The sequence below is a fragment of the Echinops telfairi genome, unplaced genomic scaffold (assembly GCF_000313985.2).
Source record: "Echinops telfairi isolate 266 unplaced genomic scaffold, ASM31398v2 ScPeMD7_23;HRSCAF=83, whole genome shotgun sequence".
In the NCBI taxonomy this organism is placed as follows: domain Eukaryota; kingdom Metazoa; phylum Chordata; class Mammalia; order Afrosoricida; family Tenrecidae; genus Echinops; species Echinops telfairi.
The window spans coordinates 86,270,790-86,283,542 of NW_022103920.1; the positions used below are offsets into that span (position 1 = coordinate 86,270,790).

The window sequence follows — 12,753 nt, forward strand, 5'->3', positions numbered from 1 at the left end:
TTGCTTTAGCCTACAGCCCCTTGAATAGGTCGTTTTAGAGATCACTTAAACCAAAGGAATCCACATACTTTTTAAGAATATATCACACAGAGTGGCTAAGATCGGCCCTAAATTCATCCGCCGCTGATGTGGTGCTAAGCAGAGCGCGCATGTTCACTAGATGATATGGAAATCATCTGGTCGCCCGTGAAAATAATTGCTTTTCTTTTTCAGGGCAAAGACACATGGTCCAAGTCGCCGCTGAAATTTTAGACACACGAGCCCAGGTTTGGGACTTGGCAAGCACACCGACCAGATGGGAACGGCTGCTTGACAAATTGAAAGTCCCTCATTTCAGAGCGAACCAAGCCTGGCCCCAGCGACACACACACACACACACACACACACACACACACACACACAGCTATATTGCAGGGACCATTTTGAGAATTATTTTTTTGGCACAGACCACTGCTTATACCAAAAAAAAAAAAGGCATTCTGGGTTTATCATCTAGCAAAATGATATCCCCCAAACCAGAACCTGCCAATGTAGCTATTAGAGACTTCTGGGAGTGCTGTTTGCTATTAACGCTCTGTCATCGGGTTGAGGGTAGAAATGCCCCTTGTGGGTTTCTGAGACTGTAGCTCTACATGGGAGTGGAAAGCCCCCTTTTCCTGATGAGTGGCTGGTCATTTCAGACTTGGGGCCTTGTGGATTGCAGCCCAACCTGCAACCAGGTGTCCTTGTGCTCCTTAGCGCATTGAACGTCTCTAGAGGGGTGCTGCTTCAGCCTGAGGCCACTTTGGGGTTGAATAATAGATTAATCCCATTGCATTTACCTTCTAAAAGTCCCCATCTAACTAGCTAACTGCTTCAGAGGTGCCAACCCTAATTAATTTAGAAAAATGAAAAATAAATAAAGGGTTGATTTCAGCAAGAGAACCCATCTTATTACTCATACTGAACTTGGGCAGAATACTTAGGTAGTGAGACCTAAAACTAGTTATTAGACACTACTCCCAGGGAATGGCAACAGCCCTGCTTGGCTCTGAGCTATAACGCAAGGCGATTCAGAGGGAGGAGATGGCTCCGGAACCCAGGGCTTCTCATCTCCCAGCTAGAATGCACAGACTCTTCAGGCCACCTGTGCTTTCTCTTGTGCATATTTCAGATAGCATTGACTATCTGTCTTCTTCCAAAATGAAGTCAAGGTGATGTCTATGCATGGTGCCCTGAAAAGTATTTCTCTTACCTTACTCATACAGCCTGGTAAAGGCCTTTCTCCATTCCTTAAGATGCTTATCAATGTGAAAAACACACCCACTCTTCTTTAGGACAGTGAGTCTTGGCCTTTGTTAAGTTAAAGGACTCTCACCCATCATGATGACGTCTCTAAAACCATTGCCCTCAAGTCATTTCCGATTCATAGCAACCCTATAGGACAGAGTAGAGCTGCCCCTTTGGGCATCAGGGAGTTTAGATCTGTACAGGAGCTGATGGCTTCATGTTGTTCTATGAAGGAAATGAAGGGTTTGAACCACTAACCTTGTGGTCAGCAGCACAATGCCTCACCACCCACCGTGCACCTTGGAAATATCTATACACCAAATAAAACCAAACTCAGTCAACCATTATAGCTCCGCTTCAGCACAGGGTAGAACTGCCCCTGTGAGGTTCTGAAAGTCTTGGAAATAGGTACCCTTGATGGGTCAGAGGAGATTGCTGTGAACTGACACCCATGGTAAACGTGGCCTTGGAATCCGTCCCAAGAAGATTTCGATGCCCAGGCTCTGCCGGGACTAGTTCCTTTATGGAAACTAAGACTTGGAAACATAAACACATTAGAGAATACCAAAAGTAGTTCATTAAGGGGTGAAACTCAAGATTGAATCCTTTATTATATAAGTAGACAATTAGCCTTCTCAATAGAAGGGGCTTAGGCTACAAAGAAAGCCATCTTGCTGCGGGGAACCTGGAGAACTCCTTGACCTTCTTGTTTTTCATACTTCCAGCTGAGAGCTCCTGTTCCTGCTGGCTACTGCCTGTGTTAGTCCGGGTAGACTCAAGAAACAAACCCATGGAAGCTCATAGGTGTATAAGAAAGAGGTGTATATACAAGAGCAGTTGAACATTGAGAAAGCATCCCAACCCAGTCCAGGCTAAGCCCATATGTCTGATACTAATCAATAAAGTCCTCTTCAGACTCACAAAACACATGTAATGATGTTGAATGGTGGCTTCTCTGGCTTCAGAGGTCTGGTTGCCTCAAGGTAGGTCCATGTGACTCCTCCAGCTCAGGGCACTAGTGTAGTTCCATGTGTCTTGTCAGCTGCAGTGTCTCCCAGGGAGTGAGCAGAGAGAGTGTGTCTTCCGCCTCCAAGGAGAAAAATCCCAGATTTCCCAGAATTCTCAGGAAAAGGCCACGCCCACACAGAGGCCTCATTGGCTATGATCTGATTGACAGACTAGACTCCACTCCTTCACTCTTAATCCTCTCAAGTCCCAAATTGACACCAACTTATGTAACTACCACACTGCCCTCAGGAATTTCACTGGCTGCTTCAACTGTGCTGCTGCTGTTAGCGGCGTTCGAGGGCGTCCCAGCTCATAGCAATCCCTTCCACTATGGATGGAGCACTGCTAGGTCCTGTACCATCTTCAGTTGCTGATTGGTCCATTGTGAGCCACAGAGATTTCGTTGGCTGGTTTTCTGAAGTAGGTCACAAAGCCTGTCATCCTGGCTCACCTTAGTCTGGGAACTCTAAGATTCAGCAGTAAGCCTCCATTGACAGACTTGGGGTGGCTGTGCATGAGATGATTTGATCAGGGACTGAACCCAGGTCTCCCATGTGGCAGGCAAGAATTCTACTCCTGAGCTACCACGGCCCAAGGCTGTGACAGTAAGACGCTTATATGGTCTTTATTAGCATCTCAGCTAGGTGTATGTGGTGCAAGCAAGAGACTTGTTCTTCTCTACTGAAGATATCAGTGGGCATTGCTTGTCCAGCCATGAAGTGGCATCAACAGCCTGTACTGACTAATGCATCCCATTCAGAAAGCTGTATCTTGAAGTGCTGGCCAGTTGTCATGGCATTCTCTACAGACCTGCACAACTTCAGGGACTCTGATTCTGTCATAATGCAATGTATTGGTTTGCTATTAAAGTGCACAGCCATCCAGAGGCAAAAAAATATCCTCCAAAATCATATATTTGGCCTGGGGTACGTATTACGGGTCAGAATACCACCTGTGCTGCTCAGCAAAGTGATGGTCGCTGTTTTATAGCAGCCTGTCCTGGAAGCAAATGGTGTATTGTGAAGCAGTTTGGGGTATGCCAAGAATCCTAGGCAGTTAGCTCCTTGCAACTGTAGAAACCCAAGGAACGGAATCCACAGTGTTTTCTTAAGGAAGAGGCAATGAACAATTCATGTCTGGGAGATTGAACCCTGCCCAGAAAGGGTATGACTGCAGTCAAGGGAGAACTGGAGCCTGAATTCCACTTCTTCAAGGGAGACTTTTGTTTTGCTTTGTTTCTTAGACTTTCCCTTGTTGATTGTTTCTGAGGTTACAGTAGAAAAAGGAGGCTGGGGCCACCAAACGCTGGAACCAACTCCATATACACAGAAGCATTGTCTACATGTTTCTCCGTCTGCAGGTTCATGAGTTACGATGCAGGCGCTTGGCAGCAGTGGCGTCAGGGCAGTGCTAGGTCAGTAGTTCAGGTGCAAATAACATGATACTTTTTTTCTGATACTACACACCACACACACACACACACACACACACACACCTTAATTTTCTTTTCCCTTCTAGTGTTCTGTGTGTTCCTTTTGCTTTCAACCAAGGATTGCTTTCTAGAACAGCCGAAACCAAACCCACTGCTCTGGAGCTGACTCTGACTCACAGCAGCAGGGTAGAAGTTCTCCACAGGGTTTTCAAGATTGGAGATCTTTCTAGGAAAAGATGACCTCGTTTTTCTCCCTCAGAGGAGTTTGTGGGTTTGAACTGCCAACCTGTCTTTAGTGAGCAGCCCAACATGCCTAGCTCTCTACCAGGATTCATTCTATAGTCGTGTAAAAATAACTTCTGTTGATACATGCTACGTCTATTGCTGTCAAGCGATACAGAGCACCGTATTGCCAAGCCAACACTTTCACACGTACAATGTAATGATATCAAGCACACTAATTGTGCTCTACAACTATCACCAAGATAATTTGCCACATATACCATCACTGTGAAAAGAGCTCATTACTTCTTCAAGCAGCGGGAGAGTTAAGCCAAAGAACGAAGGCTGTCTGAATGTAGAGGTGCCTGAAAGCTCAGAGGGATGAATGAGAATTTAAGGCTAAAATAAATGTGCTATAAATAAAGTTGTCCCACTGGCTCTAGAATTGAAAATTGTCATGTTGGGCTTGGAAAGCGCCTCCTTATCAGTCATTCTTATTTAGCAGAAAGGGGTGCCAATTTGCCTTCATGAACCTTGTCAGATTTAAGAGCAATTTCCCTACACAATTAAGTGATTTGTCCATCATTAGTGCTAATATCTCAAAATGACAACCCTCCCCAAACAACACAAAACAAACCTCACTGTCAGAGAGTCGATTCCAGCTCATAGCAACCTTGAATAGGGTTCCCAGAGTGTAAATCTTCATGGGAACTGACAACCTCCACTTTCATCCCTGGCGGCTTTGAATCTCTAAACTCAAATCATCTTCTAAAAAAAAAGTTTTTATTTTGTAAAGTTTCCAGAAGAGAAAAAAAGAAAAGCACTTTTGTAGAGGATAGTTTTATGACTTTATCACTAATGTTTTTCACTGTATGGTTGTTAACTATGTGCTGGTAGTAAAGCCAGAGATGGGAGTGACTCGTGAAAAAAAGTTATACATTGGAAAAAGAGAGAGAGAAGGAAAGAGAGAGAGAGAGAGAGAAACTTGTAGAACTCAAAACTCACTTTTTTAGGTGGTCAGTACCTGCCTGAAAAGCCAAGTGCATCTTGAAAGTGTAGATGCAGCTTCATGACAGCCGTGCTAAAACACCTTTCTTCCCTCTGTGTGCCTGCTCTTTCCGAGTTCCCTCTGGGTGGCATATTAATGCCTGGCAGCCGCAAATGCCCTCTGGCCCGAGAAATTTATCAGAATTGTAAAATGGCTTATTTGAGATAGCGCTGTGTTTACAGTTTACTTTTATCAAGTGGAAGCACCTTGGAATCAGCCATCTATTATACATTTATATTTTTAGACAGCGGGTGCCAAGTACATTATTTTACCAAGCTGCAAGCATGCCTTTGTGAATTGCTGTACACAGTAGTGGTTCGAATTGCTTACATAAGTAAATAAGGAAAACATTTTAAAACACGCAGCCCACTACACCCTGATGTCCAGACAGGAATGAGCCAATCTCATTGAATTGATTCCATCAAGGCTCACAGCTGCATCCCCACTGGCCTCTCCTTGGCGGCCTCATTCCACAACAAAGGGCATCAGACCAGCTAGCCATGTCCCGCGAAACCAGCAGTTTTCAACCTGTGGGTCGTGACCCCTTTGGGGGTTGAACAACCCTTTCACAGGGGTCACTCGATTCATAACGGTAGCAAAATGACAGCGGTGAAGTAGAAACGGAAATGATTTTATGGTTGGGGGTCACCACAACATGAGGAATTATATTAAAGGGTCGCGGCATCAGGAAGGTTGAGAACCACTGGTCTAAACTGTAGGTAGCCCACTTGGAACTTCTTTGGGGAAAGTTGATGATAAAGTTGTCTATTTCTCCCCCTGAGGGCATTTCAATTTGAAGTCACTAATCCTGTGTGTCGGCACTAGTAGCAGTGCGTTTGGTTTGGGTTTTGATCCTATGTCTTAAGGAAAACTGTAGGATCAGCGGTTTGAACCACTAACCGATCTTCGAGAAAAAGATGAGGCTTTCTGCTCCCATAAAAGGCTTAAGGCCCAGATGCCCAAAGGGACCGTTCCACCCTGTCCTGTAAGGTCTCTAGGGGTCAGAATCAGCTTGACTGTAGTCAAGCCAAACGCAGTCTTGTTTGCAATGACCTGACGTTGCTGTTGTTACTGTTGTTGTTGTTGTTGTTGTTGTTGTTAGGTGCCGTGCAGTCGATCCGGCCCATCGTGACACAACAGAAGGAAACCCAGCCTTCTGTGCTCTGCACACGAGGGTTCCCCTGCTTGAGCCCATTGGTGCAGCTACTGGGTCAATCCATCTCTTGGATGGCTTTCCTCTTTTTGGCTTCCCCTCTACCTAGCATCATGCCCTTCTCTAGGAACTAGTCTCGCCTGACATGTCCAAATCATGTAAGATGAAATCTTGCCATCCGTGCCTCGAAGGAAGACTCTGGACAGACTTCTTCCAAGACAGGCTTCTTTGTCCTTTATGCAGTCTGTGGTACTTGGAATATTGTTCACTAGGACCACGATTCTTAGTTACCTAGTGCTACCATGACAACAGCAACAAAATTACCACAAGTCGACACCTTTAAAGAACAGGAATTGGTTTTCTCACAGTGCAAGAGACCAGAAGTCCAAAGTCACTGTGTGGCCCGAGGGCAAGGTCCTTCCTGATGGTAATTCCTGGAGTCCCTGTTGGCCTGGGTCTCCTCGGAGGAGTGTGTGTCTTTGCTTCTTGTCTGCCTTTTTCTCTCTCAAAAGTGGTTTGGGTTAGGGCCTACCCCACTGGGGTCAGCTGGCTTACATCACCTGACTAGGGCCGTAGGATATGCATGGAGTTGGAATTCCCACCCACATCCCGTGGCCTCAGAACTCATTACCTAACAAGTGTGGTCTGGCCTGACAAGACTTTTCAGCTCTTGAATGAAAACCCAGTTTCCTTAGGGAGTCCCAGATAAACGTGAGGACCACATGGAGGGCAAGTTAAATTTTTTCAGATAAACCTACTGCATAACCTTCTGCATGTGACTCAGATATGAGAGTCTACCAGCTCCATCGCTGACAGTACATGGTGTGTTGGGTTGGTGTTCGCCGAACTCTTCACCATGGTTGTGCTGTTTCTCTCTAGAATGAAGTGTCCATGTTGAAAAACGAGGTGGCACAGTTGAAGCAGTTGCTGCTGACACACAAAGACTGCCCTATAACAGCCATGCAGAAAGAGTCTCAAGGATATCTGAGTAAGTCACAAATGTGTCTGCTTTCTTTAGAAAAAAATTCTCTCTCTTTTAAATCCACTAATTTTGCATTGGATTTTATTGAAAAAGCAAAAGGGAAGCACAGATTCCAGACCCAGGCAGAGCCCATGTCTAGAGTTCTTGAATGGCTGCCAGACTGGTCCACCAGTGCGATCCCACCTTGCCGAACCCTGCCCATCGTCACCCTCCTGATGCCTTCTGGCTAAACAATCCCTGCTAGGACTTCCCTGTAAAATCCCACCCAAGTTCAGTTCTGCAGCCAGTAGGAAGATGGTCTTCTAGGTCCCAGTTGTGATTGGCCTCGTAGTCTTCCTGAGAGACCCGTGGGCTGGGAAACAGGCACAAGATGAATCGCAGCCAAGGCCCCAGAAGACACTTCCCGTCACTCACTGGGCGGAAATGCTAGTGATGTGGTCTCAGTTTACCAATGCGTGAAATGGATCCTTCCCTCCACCCCGCCCTTTAGTCTAGTGGTTCTCAACCTTCCTAATGCCGGGACCCTTTAATATAGTTTCTCATGTTGTGGAGACACCCCCAACCGTAAAATTATTTTCGTTGCTACTTCATCACTGTCATTTTGCTACTGTTATGAATCGGGCGACCCCCATGAAAGGGTCATTCAATCCCCAAAGGGGGCGCGACCCACAGGTTGAGAACCGCTGTTTTAGTAGCTCCCAGCAGATTCAATGCTAGTGGAGTAGGGGATGGCGGGAGGGGCAGGGGTTCATGACTCAAGGTCACTTTATTTTCAAATAATTTTTTAGATTGAGCAACACAGATTCTCCCTCCACATGTGAGTATTTTTCCACATTTGATATCTGATGGCTTTTTGGAAATACAAGATGGGGAAGTTCCCATTCCAGGACTCACAACCCAGCCCAGTGTGTGGATGTAGAAAGCATGGCTTTGCTTGTAGCTGTAACCTGGGAAGGCGTAGCTTTGTGCCCATGGTTTAAAATAAGGTCGTGACATTAGCTTCAAGGAGAAAATGTTATGAACCCCTTCTACTTCGAGCCCATGTCTAGTACAGTTTTGCTGGCAGTCCCCAAGTCCACGCAAGAAAGAGCCCTACTGGTGTGTGTGTGTCCGTGTGTTCTCTCCTAGGTCCCGAGAGCAGCCCTCCTGCCAGTCCCGTGCCTGCCTGCTCCCAGCAGCAAGTCATCCAGCATAACACCATCACCACGTCCTCGGCCGTCAGCGAGGTGGTAGGAAGCTCCACCCTCAGTCAGCTCTCTACTCACAGAACAGACCTGAATCCTATTCTTTAAAACCCACCGGTCAGACCTTGCCTTCCCGAAGAGTGGTAGCATCCCACGGGCCCTTTCTCTTACGGGCATCTGTAGAATTCTCTCCAACCTGGACGACGCCTCATCCCTCAAAGACTGGCTTTCATTTTTATAGTTACTATGGAAATGTTGTCTTTTATACTTAGTTATATAAGAAGCAAAAAAAAGGGAGTTATGCAATTAATACCTATCAGCTTGGGAAATGCTTTGGTGCTTTTCTCTGATTTTCTGGTACCAGTTACTTGTTTATAAAGGGAACGCTTTCTGTATATAGCCATGGGTTCATTCTTACCAGGCCAGCCCTTTGCCTGAAACATGAACTTGTTAAGCTGCAGCTTTTAGCCAAAACGAGGCATCCCTGCATGTCAAGTGAGCCCCATCCGAGGTGAGTGGGTGGGGAGTCTGACAACATCCTAACGTGTTGAATCTGGGTAGTGACATCACCACTATCTCAGATAAACACAGAGCCTTTAAAAAAAATGTTTATTTTCTTTTAATATATGTGTATTAAAAACAAACAGAAAACCGTAGGACCCATTGATGTCCAAGCCAACCCATCAAACATCTCACCACCTCCGGACCTGCTTGGTCTGCTTGCGCAAATGCCCATTCTTCTCTCCAGTTTACTTTTACTTCTACACACGATTTACTCTTCCTTCTGACTGTGTTCTTTTATTGTTTGGTTTTTTGTTTTGGGTTTTTTTTTTTTCCTTTAGCAATGTACATAAAGAAAAAAGTCATGTTTAAGAAAAACAAAGAAACAAACAAAAAGCTTGTCAAACTTGTGGACCTCCCTCCCCTCTGCTGCATTTACCCGTCACACACAGCCTGGGCTGGTTCAACTTAACTTTTTACAAACTAGAAGTCAGGAGATGCTTAAGGTGCCTGATCTCATGCTTCCAATAAGCAGAGCAAATGGAAGCAGCCTGGCTGCAGGAGAAGGACTGTCCTGAATGCCAGCTGTGGAAGAATAAGGGAAGGGAGCTTGCAAGCCTTGGATGTGAACCATCCACCTTCTGAACATCACGTGCTCGAATTATAACGACTTTCTTTGGTCTTTCGATAAAGTTGAAAAGCCATGACCTATATGATCATTCAGACCGGCTCTACTCACACCCCAAATTAACATTATTCAAGCATCATCAGCTGCTAACAGCTTAAGATTTCTTGTGTGCCCTTCAGCCTCTGGAACCAGCTTTGCTATTCTGGGGAGACAAAGCAAGAAGCCCATTGTGTCCCATTCTCCCAGCCTTCCCCCCACGCAGGGCCGCTCTAGCACCCTTTGGCTGCTGAAGGAATCTCATGGGCAAGGACAGGCTACTCATCTCTCCTAAACCATTCGAATTCATTTTGTCAACCGCTCATGTGGACTTGCCCACCGTGACATGGCCCCCCCAACCACAGTTGTGCCTCCTGGAAGAAGCCAATCTAACTGGACATTGCATCTCACTAGTAACTGGAGCCGACGTTTCTAGCTGTCTAGAAAGGTGCTGGCGTTTCATCTCTGTTTGAGTGTGTGGTGTGCCTGTGTGTGTGTGTGTGTGTGCGCGCGCGCGCGCTTTAAAAGAACAGTATTTTACACAAGGTGTCGCTTTGATAGCAGTCTAGGAAAGAGGAAGGATGTGTGTGGGTCTTCGTTGTTGATTTCTTTTCTTCATCCGAGTGTGAAACTCGGATCTGGAGAAGAAAAGCAAGTAGGAGAGGCAGGAATCATACTTTGTTATAGTCGTCTCAGTTAACACTATACCTTACTTTTTATCAACCGACAGTCTTTCCATGTATCCAGTGCTTTCCTAGCCCGTGAAGCTCGTGACTTAGATAGATGGTCTACGCATCTCATCAAACACACAAAAACGAAAAATATATATATAAGTAAAAAGGGGGCTGGGGAAGAAGAGGGGGGTTTTCTATTCTATTTTCAGCAAATGTATCATTTTCAAGTCTTTTCAATACCGAATTCATAGTAAATATATATATGTATACATATATACATATATTTAATCTCAGCAGTAAAGAACTAACTCGTTTATCCTGACAATAGCTTCCTAAAATATGTTTCAGGCTTAGCTTTAAAAAAGGAGTTGACCTTCTTACCTCTATTTTGAAATTGCAAGTCAGTTTTTCAAAAACCCCTCCGCAGGGCCATCTGTATTCAAAAAGGAAGGGAAAGGAATGTCTTGAAACATTTTGAGGGTTTACTTTTTTTATGATAATAATTTTATTCTCTATTTAGCTTTATTCTTAAGTAAACAAAGCCTTTTCTTTCTTTACTGCATGCATAGCACGCAGTGAAATGGATTGTTTTTAACCCACTGTGATAATCAGAATGTCCAGGGAGTGACCTGTCACTAAAATGGTGGTTTCGTTTACTTCTGCTCCATCTCTTGATTAAAATATTTAGTTGTTCAAGCTGAATGCAGTTAAGAGCTCTGCAGTTAAGAACTTGCCTGAGTTTTCTTAATTCAGCAACTTGACAGTTTGACTGATGTGCATTATATATAGCTCAATTATGTCTGTTTTTTATGCTAAGTAGGCAAGCCAACCACACACGTTAGCTAACCGGCCTAAACATATAATTAGAATAAACTGTCTTCTTGTTAGGCGTGGGGCCTTTAGGTAGGTTCATTAGCAGGGTGGAAAGGACACCAAGGGAAAGAGACCGGCTACAACACAGTGCTTCTCATGAAATCCCGGAGAGAGAGGCTCATTGGCCAAACCCAACCATCAGCTTCTCAAAAGGAAGCAGGTCTTTTAGAAATCTTGGCTTTTTCCAGAACCCAGAAGAAGCCACCTGCTGGAAAATCTCTTTTTCAGCCCTACAACGTGAGCCCCTCTGGGAGAACATCTCCCCTTGTGGTCAGTTACTGAGTGGTTCCTGCTTGTTGGCCCAAACGCATGACCCCTTGACCAACAGCACAAGCATTGCCCTGCCCTGGGCCCAGCAGGTACTGTATGGGTCAGTCTGAATGCTGCCGGGATCCATTCCTGGGCTTCTTATCTTTATTTTCCCCAATTCGATTGTGTGCCTCTCCAGAACCCTGACTCCGAGGCAGGAGCGATCTTTCCCGTTCCTGTGCCTTTTGTTGGGATGGGGGGATCTGCCTCTGAAATCACTGCCAGCCTGCCTGGGCACTTGCTCCTTGCCTCCTCTGCCTTCCAGGATGGGAGTGCACCCCTCAGAGAGCCCCCGGGAAGCATTTCTCCTGGGTGACCCCTCAGTGAAGTGGCAGTGTGCACATCTTCACTGTTCCTCCTTGGGAGGTTTCTCAACCTCTGATACCAGAACAGGGAGAGCAAAGACCCCAGCCAGGAAAGGCTATACTCATTTTAAAGCCTCATCTGAAGTCAGACGTTTCTCTTTACCCTCCTTCTTATTCACCCCAAGCCGGTCCAGGCCAGCTACCAGTGTTGACACCCCCTGTGCAAGGCAGGGAGTCTATGGACCCTGTGAGATGTAATCATGAGGACAATCTACTAGGAACAAAGGTTCTTCAAAGCCTAATTCAGCCAACAACATGAGGCGCAGCCCTTGCGCTGAGTGCAGAAGCTTCTGTGGGGAATGGTCAGGTGGGTGTTGCCAGTGACTTGCATTTTAGTGCCCTCCTTGAGCTTGTCATTAAAATTGTAAATTAACCAGCTGCAGTTAAAAAAGACCCACCTTGAACTGGGGAGTGAAGCATCAGTAATGGTAATAAAACGACCCATCCTGTTAAGATCCAATGTGCCGATTAATGAAAACCATCTTAGAAAAAAAAAAAGAGTGTGTGTGTGTGTTTGTGTGTGTGTGTGTGTGTGTGTGTGTAGTGGAACTCAAGGACCAAAGCAAAATTTAAACAGGAATCTATTAATTTAGAATTTTATAAGGTATTTATTAATAAATGTTATTTTTAAACATTCCATTTGAACACTATTCTTCTCAAGTGTTTTTAAAGTATTAGTTCATAATAAACAACTCGACCTGTGTGTATTTTCCTTTTTCCGAGTCTCAAATACCTATTCTCCATCACTTGGTGGGTGTTTGCTTAGACCTCTATGCATAGATATTTCTAGGATTTCTGTTGCTCTGTTTTTTGGTTTTGGTTTTTAAGACTACATTTTGAAGTTTAAATTTATTTTGGTTTTTTTTTTTTTTTACACATAAAGGAAGCCCTTTTCTTTGGGAAGCAGGGTCCAGCTAAAGGGAACCAGGCATTATAACTGGAAGAGCTTTCTTGTCAAAGTGTAACAACAGCTTCATCTCGGCTTCTCTTCCACCCCGTTCCCTACGAGGCCCTGTGCTATTCAGCTTCCTGAGTGGTCTTTTGTCCCTTCCCCCACAATGTGCGTAGC

The 12,753-nt window shown here is 45.2% G+C and overlaps 1 protein-coding gene across 2 annotated transcripts in view; it reads left to right on the forward strand.

Annotated features, from left to right (window-relative positions):
• CREB5 (cAMP responsive element binding protein 5) overlaps window positions 1–9,115 on the forward strand; it is a 390,923-nt gene extending 381,808 nt beyond the window's left edge. For both annotated transcript variants that reach the window (XM_004702744.4, XM_045288877.1), the window contains 2 exons: window positions 7,012–7,120; window positions 8,243–9,115. In XM_004702744.4, the coding sequence (XP_004702801.1) occupies window positions 7,012–7,120; window positions 8,243–8,406 (273 nt within the window). In that variant the 3' untranslated portion in view covers window positions 8,407–9,115. The remainder of the gene's footprint in view (window positions 1–7,011; window positions 7,121–8,242) is intronic.
• Window positions 9,116–12,753: the final 3,638 nt, after the last annotated feature.